The 18,037-nt window shown below is 37.2% G+C and overlaps 2 protein-coding genes across 2 annotated transcripts in view; both read left to right on the plus strand.

Moving 5' to 3' along the window:
- Positions 1–733: 733 nt before the first annotated feature.
- emc1 (ER membrane protein complex subunit 1) lies at positions 734–11,478 on the plus strand. The gene is made up of 22 exons (XM_084098033.1): positions 734–852; positions 1,017–1,144; positions 1,848–1,913; positions 1,999–2,092; positions 2,173–2,301; positions 2,433–2,559; positions 3,221–3,376; positions 3,481–3,648; positions 4,903–4,974; positions 5,056–5,154; positions 5,243–5,339; positions 6,280–6,396; positions 7,173–7,372; positions 7,454–7,603; positions 8,013–8,174; positions 8,252–8,371; positions 8,457–8,594; positions 8,695–8,868; positions 8,969–9,179; positions 9,704–9,788; positions 9,909–10,038; positions 10,188–11,478. Exons 1-22 carry the CDS (start codon positions 761–763, stop codon positions 10,365–10,367), a joined length of 2,895 nt encoding a protein of 964 aa, XP_083954159.1. The 5' UTR covers positions 734–760; the 3' UTR covers positions 10,368–11,478.
- Positions 11,479–12,301: 823 nt separating this feature from the next.
- The window catches only part of ubr4 (ubiquitin protein ligase E3 component n-recognin 4), a 55,167-nt gene continuing 49,431 nt past the window's right edge, over positions 12,302–18,037 (plus strand). The window contains 4 exon segments of the mRNA XM_084099010.1: positions 12,302–12,432; positions 14,587–14,684; positions 14,844–14,947; positions 15,040–15,169. Of these exon segments, the coding sequence (XP_083955136.1) occupies positions 12,308–12,432; positions 14,587–14,684; positions 14,844–14,947; positions 15,040–15,169 (457 nt within the window). The 5' untranslated portion in view covers positions 12,302–12,307.

Consider the following 18,037-nt stretch of genomic DNA (forward strand, 5'->3'; position numbering starts at 1 on the left):
CAAAGTTTCCAAGTTTTTGTCCATCTCTCTAAAAAAAATTTTTTAATTATCCTAATTGTAGGCTAGTCATGTTTTATTTATTATCTATTTTTTGTTCACTTGCATTGCAAACGTGTTCATTGAACTTTGCAATGAGTTTAGCAATAAAACAGTTCGGGATGCAGCAAACATTGAGCATCTGCGTAGGTATAGGTACAAACAAACTAAGTTTGAAATTGTCTTTATATTGTGCTGCCACCTAATGGCCTAAACAGCACTTTAGGAACACTGCACTAGTTAAAATGTCAGGTTCCAACGTTTATTACGAATTTATTTAAATTTCATATTTATGGAGAAAAATAATTTAATTTTATAATTTATGTCACAAGAAATGTTAAAGAACGTTAGGACACACCTTCTGTTCTGCAGGTCTTTCTGCTTAAAAATCTTTTTTGCCATTTCATAATATCGCTCATATTTTATAACAACTTCTTTATGATTCTGCTAGTAGTTTTAGTTAATAAACTGCCTATATTTTACATTGTGCACATGACCCAATAAATCCAGTCATAGGCAGCACGCGAATGCCTGATGTTAATTTGTTGAGCAGCGGTTCTCGCCGATAAATATAATTACATTCAAAAATACTTTTTGTATTTCTATAATTAAATTAAAATATAATATCAAATAGAATGGAAAGAATACACAAATCCCTTTTTATTAAGGTTGGCTGTTTGGGTCCTTAACCGCAGAGCATTGTGGGAGTTGTTCCTCTGCAGCAATGGCTTGGCTTGTAGTCAGATTAGCAATATCGCTGTCTTTATTATATACTGCATCGGCGGTATTTGAAGACCAAGTTGGAAAATTTGATTGGTATGTAAACGGGATTTGTAGCTGTGTGTTGGTTTCACGTGTAATCCATTGTGGGATTTCTGCGACTGTAAAAACAGCCGGTACTTTAAGCAGGCTGCTGACTGTTGGCAGCTACACCTGGCTGATTGTTAACATCACTCTCAACTCACTGCGATTTCTTTCAGGAGGGAACAGTTCGTCGGCAAAGTGCGTTTTGCCTTGTTTGACACTCATTCGCAAGCGTCTAAAAAGCTCCTGGTGGCAACTGACAAGAACGTGTTTGCTTCACTCAATTCAAGGACTGGAGACCTGTGTAAGTCTTTGCGCTCATTTTGCACATTAGATATTATATAGGCTTTGTGTATAGAAGTTACGGTGAAAATGCTTTTTTTTTTTCTAGAATGAGCGTCCATAATAATGTTGCTCCAAAAACACGTTTTACGTGATAAAGACCCATAATTTAAAATCAGTGTCCTTTTTATAATTTTTTTTTTAATGACAAAATACATTTAACATGTCTGTCTGACAAAGTGATGCATCATTTACATATGTATTTACATATGTGTTCTTTTGCAGTTGACAAATGTGCATTTCTTAAAAAAACAAACAAAAAAAAACATAATAATAAGATATGGAAATTATTACAAACTTGTTGGGAAAAAAAATAAAACTTTTGATTATAATATAATAACTACTTGTTTGAGATCAAAGATGCTGTTTTACTGCTTTTTCTTTATCTAATGTTGTGAACCTCTTCTGCTACTCATTTACTCAACATTTTTATGAATGGGTGTAGTATCTATCCTTATTCTTTATTACTTCATGATTAGGCTAACTAATTTACTGAATACCAAATGTATTCATCTTGGGTTTCTGAATCATAATCAAAATAATCTAGGTGGAGAGGTTTGCATTATGGATGTCAAAATATGCCTACCTAAATAAACTTGTTAATTAAAATTGTTTTATGATCAATTCATTTAATAGTGTTTGTGAAATGTTTTTAATTCTTGCAGTCTGGCGTCATGTGGATAAAACTGGACCAGAGGGCCATATTGATGCGCTGCTTATGTATGGACAAGGTAAGCATGTGGTGAAAAGTGTGTTTGTGTGTGTACTGTGAAATTGGGCTTGGCTTTTGGCTCTTAAATGGTTCTTGTCTCTTAGATGCTGTTGTTGTTGTCGGGAATGGCCGTCTGCTTCGCTCCTGGGAGACCACAGTCGGTGGCTTGAAGTGGGAGACAGTGCTTGATACTGGGAGGTTGTATTTTGTGTATGTTTTATTGTGACCGTATCAGGTTTAACTGACGCATCAAACTGAGTTTCCTCTTTTGACCCCAGCTTTCAGGCCGCCGCCTTAATTGGAGTTCAAGACTTTGTGAAGTATGTTGCTGTGCTGAAAAAATCTGCTATCTCTCTCCATGACCTTTCAAGTGGCAGTCAGATATGGGTGGAAAACCTACCTGACAGGTGATGAGAAATCCTGGAACAGCTTTTCTTCATATTGCAATTATTACTGATTATTCTGATTGCTGTGAAAATACTCTGCTAGAGATTAGTTCTAGCTCTCGACGACTTTTTTATCTTTTTGCGTCCTACAGTGACACTGTTCAGTATCAAACTATTTATTCTGGTGGGAATGGACTGGTGTTTGTTTTGGGATTTGTGCCAAGCTCCCATATTGTTATTGTTGAATACAAAATTGAAGATGGAGAAATCATGAAGAAGGTATGTTTACAGTTTACAGCACCGTTCAAACGATTGGGGTCAGTAAGATTTGTTTTTAAAGAAATTAATACTTTTATTCAGTAAGGATACATTCAATTAACAGTGTGACAGTCAAGATATTTATAATGTTACAAAAAATTACATTTCAAATAAATACTGTTCTTAGGAACTTTCTATTCATCAAAAAAGCCTGGAAAAAATGTTTCCACAAAAATATGAACTGTTTTCAACATGATTATAATGGATTATAATGATTTAAATGTTTTCTTCAAGATGATGATGATGATGATAATAATAAGAAATGTTTCTTGAGCAGCCTATAAGAATGATTTCTGAAGGATTATGTGACACTGAAGACTGGTGTAATGATGGAAAAAAACAGGAATAAATTACATTTTAACATGTAGTCAAATAAAAAACTGTTATTTTAATTTGTAGTAATATTTCACAATATTACTGGTTTTACTGGATATTGATCAAATAAAATGCAGGCTTGGTGAACACGAGATGACTTTCAAAAACAAAAGAAATCTTACCGATCTGAATCTTACCATATAATGTGACAATAATACATAAATAAATGAAAATAAATTGAGTTTTCTTATTGAGAGAGTCAGATTACATAGATGATGATACAATCAATCACACTTGTTTTTCTTAGAAATCAGTTGAAGCCGCATGGATGTCAAGCTTGGAGAACAGCTGCGCCGTCATCAGCTCAGGGAACCTACTGTGTGTGGATCCGATCACACAGTCCTTGTACACTCTACCACTGCAGTCTGCAGAACCCACAGAAATGAGACAGATACACCTCCAGGTGCAGATGTCTCTACATTTGTGTTTAACGCACAGTGCTTCCTCAATCTTCTGTAATTATCTGTAATATCATGGATGTCTCTTTCTCTCTTCCCCCCCCCAAAGACGCTAGATTTGGAGGTGGCATCTGGATTCCAGCCTGTTCTGACGTCCACTCAACCCAATCCGGCACAACCTCCTCTCGCTGAGTTTTTCCTTCAGCTCAGTCCAGATCATCACATCCTTCTGCAGCTCAAAGATGACCTCATCGCTCCCCTCCGAGACTTCAATCCAGTAAGAAGAACTGATATGTCTCACACATCTTAGGCCACGTTCACACCAGGGCTCTGAACCGGTTCAAGGAATTAAAACAAAAACTGGAAATGAACTAAATTTTATCAGGAACTTAAAACAAAAATGAAATCGAAATCAAGTTTAATCTTTCCGAGCAGAAACGCTTATTTGAAATGACCATTAACCAGTTAATAATGTTATTTTATCATTCTGTTTATTATTTTAATTTGGCTGTCAACCAAACATGAATTCAAATAGTACAGCCTATGCAAATGTGACATTGGTGCTTCCATCATGCCTAAAATGCCTTCGCTTGGCAATGGCATTGCTTTTGCATCTCAGGTTTTTCCAAGGATAAGTCACCAACCGTTTAAGTGAAAATTAGGTAATATCCAGTGTGGTGTGTTTTGAAACTAGTGAAAATTGCGGTAGAACCACTACTAGTCAGAAAATGGAAGAAAAACAAAATGTTTAAGAATTAAACAAGTTAGTATTGCGGCCTTATGTACGATCAGACACTTGCATGCGTCATTATGTTAACATTTTACCAAAATCAAGCTCAATGGAGTTACAAGGTTTTTCACCAGCAAGTGTCAGATCTTTGTGTTTTGTCAGTTATTAGGATGTCATCATCTGAGACGGTATTTTTTTCTAGTCAAACAGTTTTTGTAATGTAATGTTTCTGAAGGAATGCATGAACAGAAATGTTAAAATACTGATTCTGCTTGGAGTGAACCCATTTTTTTTTTTTATCACCTGTTTTTAACCCCTGGTTTGCACAGCAACGGAATATGGTTGTCAGTCCTGTATTTGAGTCCTTAATACAGTTACATTCACACACAGTTACGTTATTTACGGGATTGAAAACTGCATTCTACAACCGAAATCTCACCGTAAATTTTCAGGACTCACAACCGCATTCTCTAAAAACCCACACTGTGAACTAAACCGGACTGGACAACTAGTTGTCTGTCATGTCATACAGTGCGAGAGCTTTTTTTATGTGTGGTAGTTGAGAATACAGGCTTGACTCCCATTGCACGTTCATACAGTCAGTTTTCAAGATGTTACTGTGAGTTGCAGTGTGAATGGGATATTTAGAGACTCACACCCATTAGTAAATGCACTTGTCAATCCTAAAAACGGACAGTGTGAATGTAGCCTAAGAGTGGGACCAGAACCATTAAATTCCTTATAGAAATTAGTATTTTTGTTCATTCAAAGACTTAAAGCCCAATGTTCTTCATATTTCAGTCATATTTGGCTGCTTTTGCTACATCTGGAGAGAAGACAGTTGCTGCTGTGATGACCCCAAAGAATGATACTGTGAGTCACATTTCAAAAACTCAAAAAAAAAAGTATTTCTATGTATGCTTGTATTGTAATGGTTTGTTATTCTTACTCAAGGCTTGCAGCATTAACCTGTTCAGTGCTGACACTGGGCGAAGGCACCTTGACACTACCATTATCTACCACATGGACCCTAATGGAGGAAAGCCAAACAGAGTGAGGACTGATGCTGAAGAATATGAGCTTGAACGATTATAGGCCAATCATTTGTGTTGTAGATAAATATGGTTTGTCTGTCCTCTAGTTATATGTCCATGCCTTTCTGAAGAAAGATGACTCTGTGGGCTACAGAGTCATGGTGCAGACGGAAGACCTTACACTCACCTTTCTACAGCAACCTGGTATGAACTACAGTATGGAGGACGCCACACTTATTTACCAATTTATTAATTACATTGAATTACAAATAATGAATTACAAATAAATAACTGTATTTAAAAACTATTTAATTCATATATGCATCTGACAAATGTATATAGAACATTTTTGCATTTAAAATATTTAAATAATACATTTTTTAATGATTATTTATTACATTTTAACTAAATTTATTCAAATTAAATTAAAAAGTCAATACAGTGATTTGTCAATTTGAAACTGACTTATTTACATTTTTATTTTTGAGTTAATGTTGATAAATTATTTCATTTTGTTTTTAAGTGGCTCTCCTGGACGGCCATACTATACTTGTAAACGATGTAAAATTCAGAGAAATAATATGATGTTATTGATAATAGGATGATATTATTAATAATAATCATGCTCCTTATGAAGTAAAAAAAGTTTTCAGCCACTGCCAGCATTTTTGATAATTTTCACAAAACTTTCATGGCCCTCAGAATATTTTATTGTATGAATAGCTGGACATGCAGTATATCAAAATAGAGAACAAAGCCCCTGCTTTTAGACAAAACAAAAGGTTTTATTCTAGCTTCATGCACTTGAATGTTGGGTAAGTTTCGTAAAAAAGCTACATTTTGAACAAAAAGCTGAGAATTTTCTCTTTTCTTTCTTTACAGTGTGCATTACAGTGTGCATAAGCAATGATTTGATCAATTGTGTCTGCTTCTTTGCCTGTTTTGATCAGGAGATTCGGTACTATTTCAGAAGATGCATAATAGCGCCCCCACTACCGTATAACACTGAAAACACGGAAAGCTGGAAAATTCTGTCAGTTGCGGGAAAGCGTTGTCTCATAAATGACGGAAGATTGTCAATGGCGGGGAAAGAGTTAATATAAACAACAAAAGGCACAGGGTTGATTTTTGTTTTCTACTGTAGGCAGGGTAGTCTGGATGAGGGAGGAGGCCCTGGCTGATGTGGTCACCATGGAGATGGTTGATCTGCCACTCACTGGAACACAGGCAGAGCTGGAGGGAGAGTTTGGAAAGAAAGCTGGTAAAGTGCAACATAAATGGAAACCATTGTTTATGTCCTTTTTTGCTCTTAACATGTTGTTTTTAGTCTTATTCTTCCATCCTGTCATTTTGGAGCAATCAGGTTAAGAAGAGTTAGTTCACAATATGAATACACACATCTTAAATCAACATGAAGTGTCATTTAAAGGCCGTTTTACTTAAGATGTTTAACTTAAAGTACAGCTGGACTTTATTTTATCCATCAGGAATTTATTTATATGAAAAGTTGTCTTTATATGACTTACTTTTTGATTAGAAAGTCATTTTTGCCTTTTGAAATACATGCACCAATTTAAAACATATTATAAAATAATATAGAACAATTTTGATTTCATGTTGACTTTAAAGTCTAAAATCTGTTTAGATATAAACCCCAATAAACATTTTCTATATATGTGTTATGTAAGCCTGCATTCTGTATATGTGTTGTGACGTTGCTGCTTTTGCTGGCTAAGCACAAAAAAAACTTCTCTCTTATTCATCTGTCCTGTTTTCCATGGCGTGCCATTTCTTTCTGTATTTATTTCTTTCTGTGTTTTCTTTTGCACTCGCTGCACTCGGATCCAGCTATTCAAGGTAAAGTAGAGAGCTTCCTCTTGATTTTGCTTCTCTTCCTAATCCCGTTTATTTTATGCAACGTCAGTGTCTCTAACTTTTAGACAATACATTGGCTCAAGAATGTTACTAAAGTAATGTTACAGCTGATTTTTTTTTTTCTTCAATGCAAAAACTTCACTGATCTCTTGTTCCCTTCAGATGGGCTGTTACCCATGGTCCTCAAGCGCCTCTCTTCCCAGTTTATCCTGCTGCAGGCCTGGATGGCCCACCTCTGGAAACTCTTCTACGATGCCCGGAAGCCTCGCAGCAGCGTGAAGAATGAAGTCACCATAGACACACTGTCTCGGGATGAGTTTAACCTGCAGAAGATGATGGTGATGGTGACTGCCTCTGGAAAAGTAAGTTCAGAAAGCACAGATGTTGTTTTGTCCTTTTAGCTGTCCTGCCGGTAAACAAACACGTGTCGTTTTTCTACACAGCTCTTTGGCATCGACAGTAAATCAGGAACCGTTTTGTGGAAACAGTATTTAGAAGACATTCAGCCCAACTCCATTTTCAAGCTCATAGTGCAAAGGACCACTGCCCATTTTCCCCATCCTCCACAGTGCACACTTCTTATAAAAAACAAGGTAATATTTTGAAGTTCGCTTTTTTTATTTTATGGTCTAATGCCATTTATTTGCTTTCTTGCTTTTTTGTTAGCTTGTTTACTCATTTGTGCAGTTGTCTTTGTTTGTTTGTTCATTAGTTTTACTCATTTGTGCATTTGTCTTTGTTTGCTAGTTTGTAAATTTTGCATTTGCTTGTGTAATTGCTTGTTTGCCTATTTGTTTGTTTGCTTGCTTGCTTGTTAGTTTACTCATTTGTGCATTTGTTCATTAATTTGTCTATTCGGTTGCTTGTTCACTTGTTTTTTAACTTGTTCATTTGTTTTTGTTTATTTTAGGGCTGTTATGTGTTCATAATTTAAATAGGATGATTCAATATTGAACATAATTACTTTTTTGTGCTAAATTTAAAAATGGATTGTATTTATAGGACACGGGTCTTGGAAGCCTATATGTCTTCAATCCTATCTTCGGCAAGAAGAGTCACATTAGTGTCCCTGCTTTACCCCGACCTGTGCTTCAGACCCTTCTGCTACCTGTCATCGACCAGGACTATGCTAAAGTCCTTCTACTTATTGACGATCAGTACAAGGTAGGTATCCGTCCTTCTGACAAACCTTCTGTGTTCCTTGCAGAACGTGAACCCATTTCTTTTATTTTCTCTTACAGGTCACAGCATTCCCATCTACTAAGAATGTCCTACAGCAACTTCAAGACACGGCGTCCTCCATATTCTTCTACCTAGTGGACTCCAGTCAGGGAAAGCTGTCGGGTTTTCGTCTGCGCATGGTTGGTATTCATTCAGCAAGCATACAGATAGAAAGCACTTTTGGTGCTGGTGTTCATAAGTGATTATTTTTTTTTTTTTTTTCAGGATTTGTCTACAGAGCTGATCTGGGAGGTGGTCATCCCCACTGAGGTGCAGAAGATAGTGGCTGTCAAAGGAAAGCGTGCAAATGAGCATGTGCATTCCCAGGGCAGAGTGATGGGGGATCGAAGCGTGCTCTACAAGGTACTGCTGACCTTTATGACTGCTCTTATTGGCTAAATGAGATCACATTTCTAATCGTATGTCCTATCTGTTGTTTGTCTTACCTGTTGTTCCTCTGCAGTATCTAAACCCTAATCTCTTGGCTGTGATAACGGAAAGCACAGACATTCATCAGGAGCGCAGCTTTGTTGGAATCTTCCTGATTGATGGCGTGACTGGCCGTATTGTTCACGAGGCGGTGCAGCGGAAGGCCAGAGGACCAGTTCACTTTGTGCACTCTGAAAACTGGCTGGTGGTAAGTACACAGGCTTTGGTTTGTTTTTTAATTTTCCAGTGATAGATGTTATACACTACTACAGAATTGAACACTACATTTTGTGTTTTCTTCCTTATAGTATGTGTACTGGAACTCCAAGTTTCGTAGAAATGAGTTTTCTGTGTTGGAGCTCTTTGAGGGAGCAGAGCTTTATAACAGCACAGTATTCAGCTCCCTGGACAGACCACATACACCTCAGGTGCTGCAGCAGTCGTACATCTTTCCTGCTCCCATAAGCACTTTGGAGGCCACACTTACAGAAAAAGGCATCACCAGCCGACACCTCCTTGGTTAGTATTGAGCATATCCTGCAGTTAGGAATGTTCAGATATTGACAATTATTTTTATGTTATTGCTATTACAATATTATAAATGTATACTACTTTAAAACATTTAAATTGAAACGCACTAAAATGTAAATTTGTGACATTAAAAAATGTGTGTAATCATGTGAGGCCGCCAATGTGTTGGGGAATGGAATTCCGGAGGGTGGGGGCAGAGATACAGAAGGCCCTGCCACCAAACGATTTGTGCCGCGGGACCAGCAATAGACCAGATTCAGAGGACCTAAGTGTTCAGATAGTGGTGTACTGGGTATGAATGAGGTCAGAAATATCCCGGGAGCAAGACCATGGAGGGCTTTGAATGTGATGAGAAGTGTCTTATATTGAATACGGTAGCCAATGTAGTCTGTGTAAAACTGGAGTAATGTGGGGAGATTTCCTGGTATATGTGAGGACCCTGCCTGTGGAATTCTGAATATATTGGAGCTCATTTATTGTTGTAATTCTGGGTGCTACTTTTTTCATCATAGTGGGACTGCCCTCAGGCAACATTTTATCCTTACCAAAGATGTTTCTGGACCCACGGAGACCAGAGTTGATCTCAGAACAGAGTCGGTGGGTTCTCAACTAATATTTACTATGTTGAGAGAAATGTCACACACATGGTTTAATATTGATGATTAACAAATTGCTTGCTGAGTAACCAAGTTGAACAATGATTGTCTTACCATTTAGGGAAGAAAACCTCATACCATATGCTCCAGAAATGCCCATTCGTACAGAGTGGTTTATAAACTACAACCAAACTGTGTCAAGAGTAAGAGGCATCTACACTGCCCCCTCTGGCCTGGAGTCTACCTGTTTGGTAATAGTTTAGTCCATTTTTCAAATCACAGTATTAAGTAACTTTTTGTTGGTATGATTAGTCTTAATTTAAGCTCTTGACATTCATGTCATTATTACGTTATACATAGTCACACTGAATAATTTCCATTTCATTTCTTTATCCTACAGGTGGTTGTGTATGGTCTTGACATCTACCAGACTAGAGTGTTCCCCTCCAAGCAATTTGATGTCCTTAAGGATGACTATGACTATGTATTAATCAGCAGTGTACTCTTTGGCCTCTTCTTTGCCACCATGATCAGCAAACGTCTAGCAGAAGTGAAACTGCTGAACAGGGCATGGCGATAAGACTCACCCTAATGGCCTGTTGACTTCACTCTCGCCCTCACTGCAATGTGGTTGACACATTGATGGCAGGAGACTAGCTGGTGACCGTGTCAAAACTGCAAGATCATTTGATAAGTTTGGTGTATTTTTGCAACCAGCTGTCTTAGGGATCTTGTGGCGTCTTGAGTGTAAGTGCATAGATGGCCATGATAGTTTTTTTTCCCTTTTCAGAGAGATGTAATGATGTAGGTCTTATTTTTCCCCCAGCATTAAACAATTCACTGTTTAATTTAATTTATTGTGCCTTTCGGGGTAACAACTCATGTGATTTAAAGGTAGACTCGGCAAGTATAAAAAAATAACTCTCATTTAATTTTTAATTTTTTTATTATTATTTTTTATTCTATTTTTCATTAAGTAAGTCTGAGTCTGACTTTCGAAGAGGCTGAAGGATGAGTGGATGTATTTTCAAAATCAATATTGAGGAAGGATTATTTCAAAGGGACTGCTATTTTTATTTAAATTAATGAAAAGATTGAATAATGTGATTTGGTTTTAAATTAAAATAGTAGTAATTTGATCTGTTGAGCTGTTAAAGAATATATTGCCTCATTTCATGTACATGACTTGAATGGGCAAACACTAGTGCACATGAGAAATATGGAATTTCAAGAGTCAAGACATTTGGATCATTTTCTCCTGTACATTAATGATAGAAGGTTCTGCATAGGAGGAATTCAGATAGTCTTTTTGTAGTTATTCTATGGTATGTCAAATGCACTGGATGGTTTGGAGCCATGTTCTTACTTGATATATTTATGAGCAAGATCCTATATGCCATATACTTTGATTTTGACTCATACACATGCAAATCCTTGTGATTTTACTATTGTGCAGAATGTTTCTACTCTTTTGATTTTCATAAATAGGCCTGTTTATATATATATAATTTTGAAAGCATCCCCTCTGCTGCAAATTAATGATGTCAGAAAAAAAATTGTTTATTAATAACATTTATAACAAAAGGATAGATATTCAGTTAAGTTGGTAACAAACCTAATGCTTTTTTAAACATGCATAAATTATTTGTTCTTTTTCCCCCAATCAGTAATAAAAGATATCCCCTTCATAATTGTTGACTCTTGAATTGTGTAACGTTATACTCTTAAAATGTATTTATTGAAGTTAGAACTGATACAATTGTGGGTAGTTGGGCAATAACTGGATAGTTCAGCCCAAAAATGTTATAACCGTCATGTCGTTACAAACCTGGGGTGCGTTTCCCGAAAGCATCGTTAGCCAACTATGGTCGCAAGTTCCGTCGTTACCAATAGAGTTCAATGGACATTGCGATGAACTTGCGACCATAGTTGGCCAACGATGCTTTCGGGAAACGCACCCCTGTATGACTTACTTTCTTGAAAGGACCACAGAAGGCGGCATTTTGAATCATGTTTGTATGAAAACCGTTTTTGTTCCCATTGATTTCCATTATATGGACAAAAAAAGTGACTGTGTGCAACTGGTCTGATTTTGGATTACTTTAAAGGGATAAGGTTAGTCACTTAAAAGTAAAAAAAAAAAAAAATCGGACATATTTACTCAAATTTAATTGAATAGCTACTGAGGCTCTTTCTGCCCAGCATTTCCTTTTAGGTTTCATAAAAAGTAAGTTAAGTATTACAGGTTTGGAAAGACATGGTGGAAAATACATCATAACAGAATTGTTTTATTTTTGGGTGAACTGTCCCTTTAAGTAAACGGTTTTCTAAGCTGTTGGTTTTAAGCTTAAGAGTAAAAACCGTCCATCACAGTCCTATTATTTTCTCAGGTTACAACGTGCTCACATCATGACACAACACCCAAGACTTTTCATGTTTATCTCTGACTACAGTTCCTGTTATTTGGCGTCTGATGATTAACCTCATTTCCGCTCCTGGATTCTAATAGAGTATCTCAAGATGGCGTCGAGTGGAGGAGATGGAGAACCTGAGTGGACCGCAGCCGTACGGCCACTTTTATCAGCGTCCTACACGGCTTTCGAAACGAAAGAGCTACCTCAGCTTATAGGATCCATCATAAACAGGTCAGACGAGGGCTTGTTTGTTGAGTTGCCCCGTGCAGGGCTGAAATAAACTGTTGAGTGACTCCGCATTAGCTGTGATGCTATGGCAGCACCGAGGCTCTGACTCAAAACCTAGTCAGCTGACTACCTTGACAGCATTTCTGGGCATCATGAGAGGGTTTGGGCCGTTCCCATTGCGCACATAATGGTCCAAAATGCTGTCTGAAATGGTTTTCAAAGCCAAAAATGATTTTGAACGCGCAAATGATGCCTTAAAATGCGTTCTACGTAGCCAGCTCGTTGGTTTTAAGACACAGCTGGAGTGTTAACGTTACTGTGCATTTACACTAGCAGAAACATCAGATTCTGCTTTATCATCAGGCCGGGGATCCGTTCTTTTACGTTCATATAACCGGCCCGAATGATATTTTAACAATGTCGATTGCTTATAATGAACCCTAAATCCACTGACATCCAACCCTAAATAAAGTGATTTTATATTCGTGTCGGAAGTGAATTAATTGACACCGAATGAGCTTGTTAGCCTCCCTCGACTAACTCCAAACAGCGCTAGTTAGTTAGCCTGCTAGCCACTGTCAAGAGCTACTCATAAGCGTCCCTTTAAAATGTCAACCGAATAAATCTTCCTCTGTCAGTCAGTGGAAACCACATTAGTCCAATTTACTCAAAGTTTTTATTTTAGTCAGTTCAATTTAATGCTTATGGGGGTGTGCCTGCTAACTAGCCAGCTATGACTTAGCAGCTGATGCTAGTGTTGCTGATGGTTCGCTAATTGTGAGTTAGCCTTGTTTGGTTAATAAATAAACGTCGAAATTCTGTGTTTTAGTTTGTTGTAGGTTTAGCTGTCCATTTCAAAGGCTTATTTGTTTCGGTGTAAATATGTGTAACGTTACTGTCATCAACATATTGTCATCAAGTTTCGTTTTTACAGAAACGTGTTAGGTGTGACGTGTGCGCATATAAACACATTACAGTGTGTGTCATTTAATGCTTAATAAACACTGATTTGACTACGAGCCAAACAACTGTCTGAGCTTTAAAATAAACATTAAACACAATGTGTTGAATTTATGATAAAAAAAAAACGTTAACTGTTGTCTTTTTGTTTTTTTTCGGTGTTCATGAGCTAAGTGCAACTTAACCAGTCAAAAGTGAAAGTAGTACGATTGAGCTGTCAACCTATACTGGACTAAACCTGTTTATGTTAGTGGTTTAATAAAGATTGAGTCTAAATTTTGTTTTTAAATTCAAAATGCAACAATTTGTGTTACTGTCCCATATGTCTGTTCGTCTGTCTGGATTCAGAATCATTCATTATGATCAGTATTGTTTGCTGACATGAGTGTATTTGTTCAAAAATAAAAGTCTATTCCCAATGCAATTCTTTTAAATGTGTATATAAAAAGCTTTAAGGTGTAACAATGTAGAAATGCTGCCTTGGCAACTAACTGAAATAAAATAGGTTTAAGGTGTTGTACAAAAACTGAAATAAAAATAAATTAAAGCATATTAGAATTATATACAAAAAAAAACTAATAAAAATGACAAGCACAAAACGACATTACTAAAACAAAATTTAAATGAAAAGAAATATTAAAAAGCTAATTATTAAATACAATTATGTAAATAATACTAAAATAACTGGTACAAACTGGGCAGTTATTTAAAGAGATTTTAGGAATCATTTAACACATGCACCTTAAACACTTTTTAATGATGTTTGATATAGTGTTTGTTGTTGTTATACAAATGAGGAACTTTGATATTGCTTTCATGCAAGCATTCAGTCTGTCAGATAAGGTCATGCATTCCTACTCCAAAGAAATGTTTAAGCTTTGGAATTATTTGTTTTTCACCTTTTATTGCTAACTAGGCTAGTTGTTACATGCTTACTCTAGGACAGTTTCATAATATTGCTGGATGGAACAGCATTTAGTGAGTTCTTTAGTTAGTTTAGCCGAGTCTGGCTGCATTCTGATATGTTGCACTGACTTTCATAAATCAGTCAATTCATACTGGATAATCCAGTCCCGCCCTACATTTGATCTCATTACATACCTGGTGTCACTTGGAAATGTCACATTACGAAAGTAAAATGAGTTGCAAACTGCAATTTGCATTGATTGTAACCGTTTTTCCTCTTCTTTTTTATAGTGAATCTGAGATTCTTCACCATGACAAACAGTATGAGCCATTCTACTCCTCTTTTGTGGCACTATCTGCACATTACATCACCACTGTTTGTGGACAAAGTATGTCAAATTTCAATATTTTATTCTAAATCTATAATTTCCTTAATTTCCAGCCGAAGTAGGCTACATCATATGTTTTAACTGAATATAGACGTACACAGATTTAACTGGCTATTCACAATATTCCCATTTAATAACAGTTCTTCTGTCACATTTTAGTCCCCAGAAATCAGTTGCTGTCAGTAGCTGCAGCATGTAAAGTATTGATTGAATTCTCATTGCTGCGTCTGGAGAATCCTGATGAAGCATGTGCAGTCTCTCAGGTCAGACATGCACCTTTTGATCTGATCTGTTCTATTTGAATAAGCATAGCATTTTCTTATAAACTTACTTCCTTTCTCTTTCCGCTCAATAGAAGCACCTGATCCTCTTAATAAAAGGCCTTTGTACTGGCTGCAGTCGATTGGATCGGACAGAGATCATCACCTTTACTGCGATGATGAAGTCGGCCAAACTTCCCCAAACTGTCAAGACCCTTTCTGATGGTAAGAGCTGTTTTAAATTGTCATAGCCCTGTGTTACCGGATAAATGAGTTCTTGTTAGGGTTCTTTCACACTGAGCACGTTTGCTGTGGTCCGAGTCCAAGAAGCGCGATCATTCACGGTGCCCCCAGGAAGCGATTCAATTTTTTTTATTATTAATTTTGGTGCTATTATGTGCAGCAGAGTGAACTACACTTGGGTTTACTGTATTTAGTCGCATAAAGGCTGCTTTCTGCTGCTTGCAAACGGACTCTGAGGAACAAGCTGAGTGCGAGCCTTTCATTTGCCACTCTGATTGCACTATGCGTGATTACACTGCATGCTCACTGTAAATCGTCACCACGGTCATCCCTTACATGTGCTTTGTTGAACTAATAATGTCATAATCTGCTAAAATGCACACGCAGGTTACTTTACTTCCTGAACAAGTGCGCACCGAGTCTTACACATTCAATCAAATCGCGCCACAGTTCCAGTGTAAGCAAACCTACAGGTAGCATCGGGTCCGTATGACAGCTTTCACATTACCAAATCTTCATGCAAACCATACCACGTTTCGAGCTGAACTGCCCGTGTGAAAGCACCCTAAGGCAAATGAAATGTCTTGTTTGGTGTAATGACCTGGAATTTTTTTGTATTTAATCTCTGTGGTTTAAATATAGGCTAGACCCAGTATTACGGGATGGGAATATACAGCAGCAGTGTTTTGGTGTGTTAAATGATGCGCCTCTTGCTTGTTATAATTTCAACTCAGCTGTTCAGAAGTAAATAACTTCAGTTGGTGAAGATGTTTGCTTTGCCTTTTGCCTTAAAAAGGCTAAAGGGACATAACATCTGGTTTTGTGTTGATTTGTGGGAATATATACAGAATTAATTTATACACAACTGTTCAAGTTTGGGGTCTGTAAGTTTTTTTTTTAATCCTGTTGAAATCATTTTCTGCTGGAGTACATTTCTTGTTATCAATGTTGAAAACGGTTGAAGGTTTTTTTTTTTCAGGATTCTTCTTTGATAAATAGGAAGCTTAAAAGAACTGCATTTATTTGAAAAAATATATATTTGTAAAAGTATAAATGTCTTTACTGTCTCTTTTTTGATTGAGTAATGCATCCTTGCTGAATAAAAGTAGGCCTATTAATTTCTTCCCCAAAAAAAATGTACTGACCTAAACTTTTGAATGGTAGTGTATATGGTAAAAAATGTAAAAAGGAGCTGAAAGAAAGTAGGATACTCTTTTTGGTAAATGATCGGTTTTTGACAAAATATTAAATAAACATACACAAAGGGGCAGAGGTTCTGTAGGATTGTAGGTTTTTATGGAAGTTCTAATAGTGTGCAATTCTGCTGGGACATATTCTATGTGGACAGATTCCTTAAAGGGATACTCCACCGTTTTTTCATATTAAACTATGTTATTCCCTTAACTAAGACGAGTTGATACATACCTCTCTCGTCTCAGTGCGTGCACTCAATCGCTCTGTCTTGCGGCGAAACTTTGTTAGCACTTAGCTTAGCCCAGTTCATTCAATATGGGCCAAGCAGAGAAGCTACCAAACACCTCCACGTTTTCCCTATTTAAATACAGTTACTTGCATAGTGTAACTCGACCTAGGACGGTGACACAAAACAAAACGTTGCGCTTTTCTAAGCGTGTAAAATGGATAACTATATTGTATGGCGGAATACCATAGCAAGTGCTTGTAAGCACTTCGACTTGGCGCAGTAATATCTTCACTAGAGGGAGCGGGGGCCGGTGAGAGGATTTTTCACGAGTGAAGATATTACTGCGCCAAGTCGAAGTGCTTACAAGCACTTGCTATGGTATTCCGCCATACAATATAGTTATCCATTTTACACGCTTAGAAAAGCGCAACGTTTTGTGTCACCGCCCTAGGTCGAGTTACACTACGCGAGTAACTGTATTTAAATAGGGAAAACGTGGAGGTGTTTGGTAGCTTCTCTGCTTGGCCCATATTGAATGAACTGGGCTAAGCTAAGTGCTAACAAAGTTTCGCCGCAAGACAGAGCGATTGAGTGCACGCACTGAGACGAGAGAGGTATGTATCAACTCGTCTTAGTTAAGGGAATAACATAGTTTAATATGAAAAAACGGTGGAGTATCCCTTTAAGGTGTCTTTGCAGTTCATTCATGTCTTGCAATGATGATGCAGGGCTGGTGGTACCCAGATGTGTCATAACTATATTTGTCCCCCTAGGGGTGTGCGAAATAGATTTGACATTATCAAGTATATCCCTCACACACAGAGAGTGCATGCATACGTGATGTAGTCTTGTAGATTAGACTAGTGTGGGTGCACATTTTCCCTGCGTAATAGTCTATATTTATATAATTTAGTAGTTAATATTAAATTAACTATTAAATTAAATAGTTTTTCTCCAGATATCAGCATAACAAATGTGATATTGATTTTATACAAGTTTAATATACACAAGAAGTTCATTTTAAGTGACTTAAATTTTAGACACCATATTGCCTGTTCTATTTCCTTTTGCCTCCAGACTGCCAGAGTCAGTGCTAAAGCACTAGTGGAAAATCCCCTGCACTTGACTGAGAATTGAATAACAAAGTTGTCACCTCGTGACCCATGGCGTATCTTCAGCTATAATACCCACTTAACACGTCAAATCAATTTCTTTCTCATTCTGTCCTGATTGAATCAAAGTGACTATATTTTGTGCAGCTTGCTGCTGAAGAGTTCTTCAGGATGTATTCACTGATGAGCTATTGTCTCGTGCATGCAATTCTACCGCAAGCCTTGGCCGTGTTTCCTATTCTTTGGCGCATATGCTTTGTGGCATTACACAGCTTTGGGCACTCTTGCACAAGAGGGGAGTGAATGGCACTTGGA

Source organism: Abramis brama (assembly GCF_963993115.1).
Source record: "Abramis brama genome assembly, chromosome: 22".
NCBI classification, from domain to species: Eukaryota; Metazoa; Chordata; class Actinopteri; order Cypriniformes; family Leuciscidae; genus Abramis; species Abramis brama.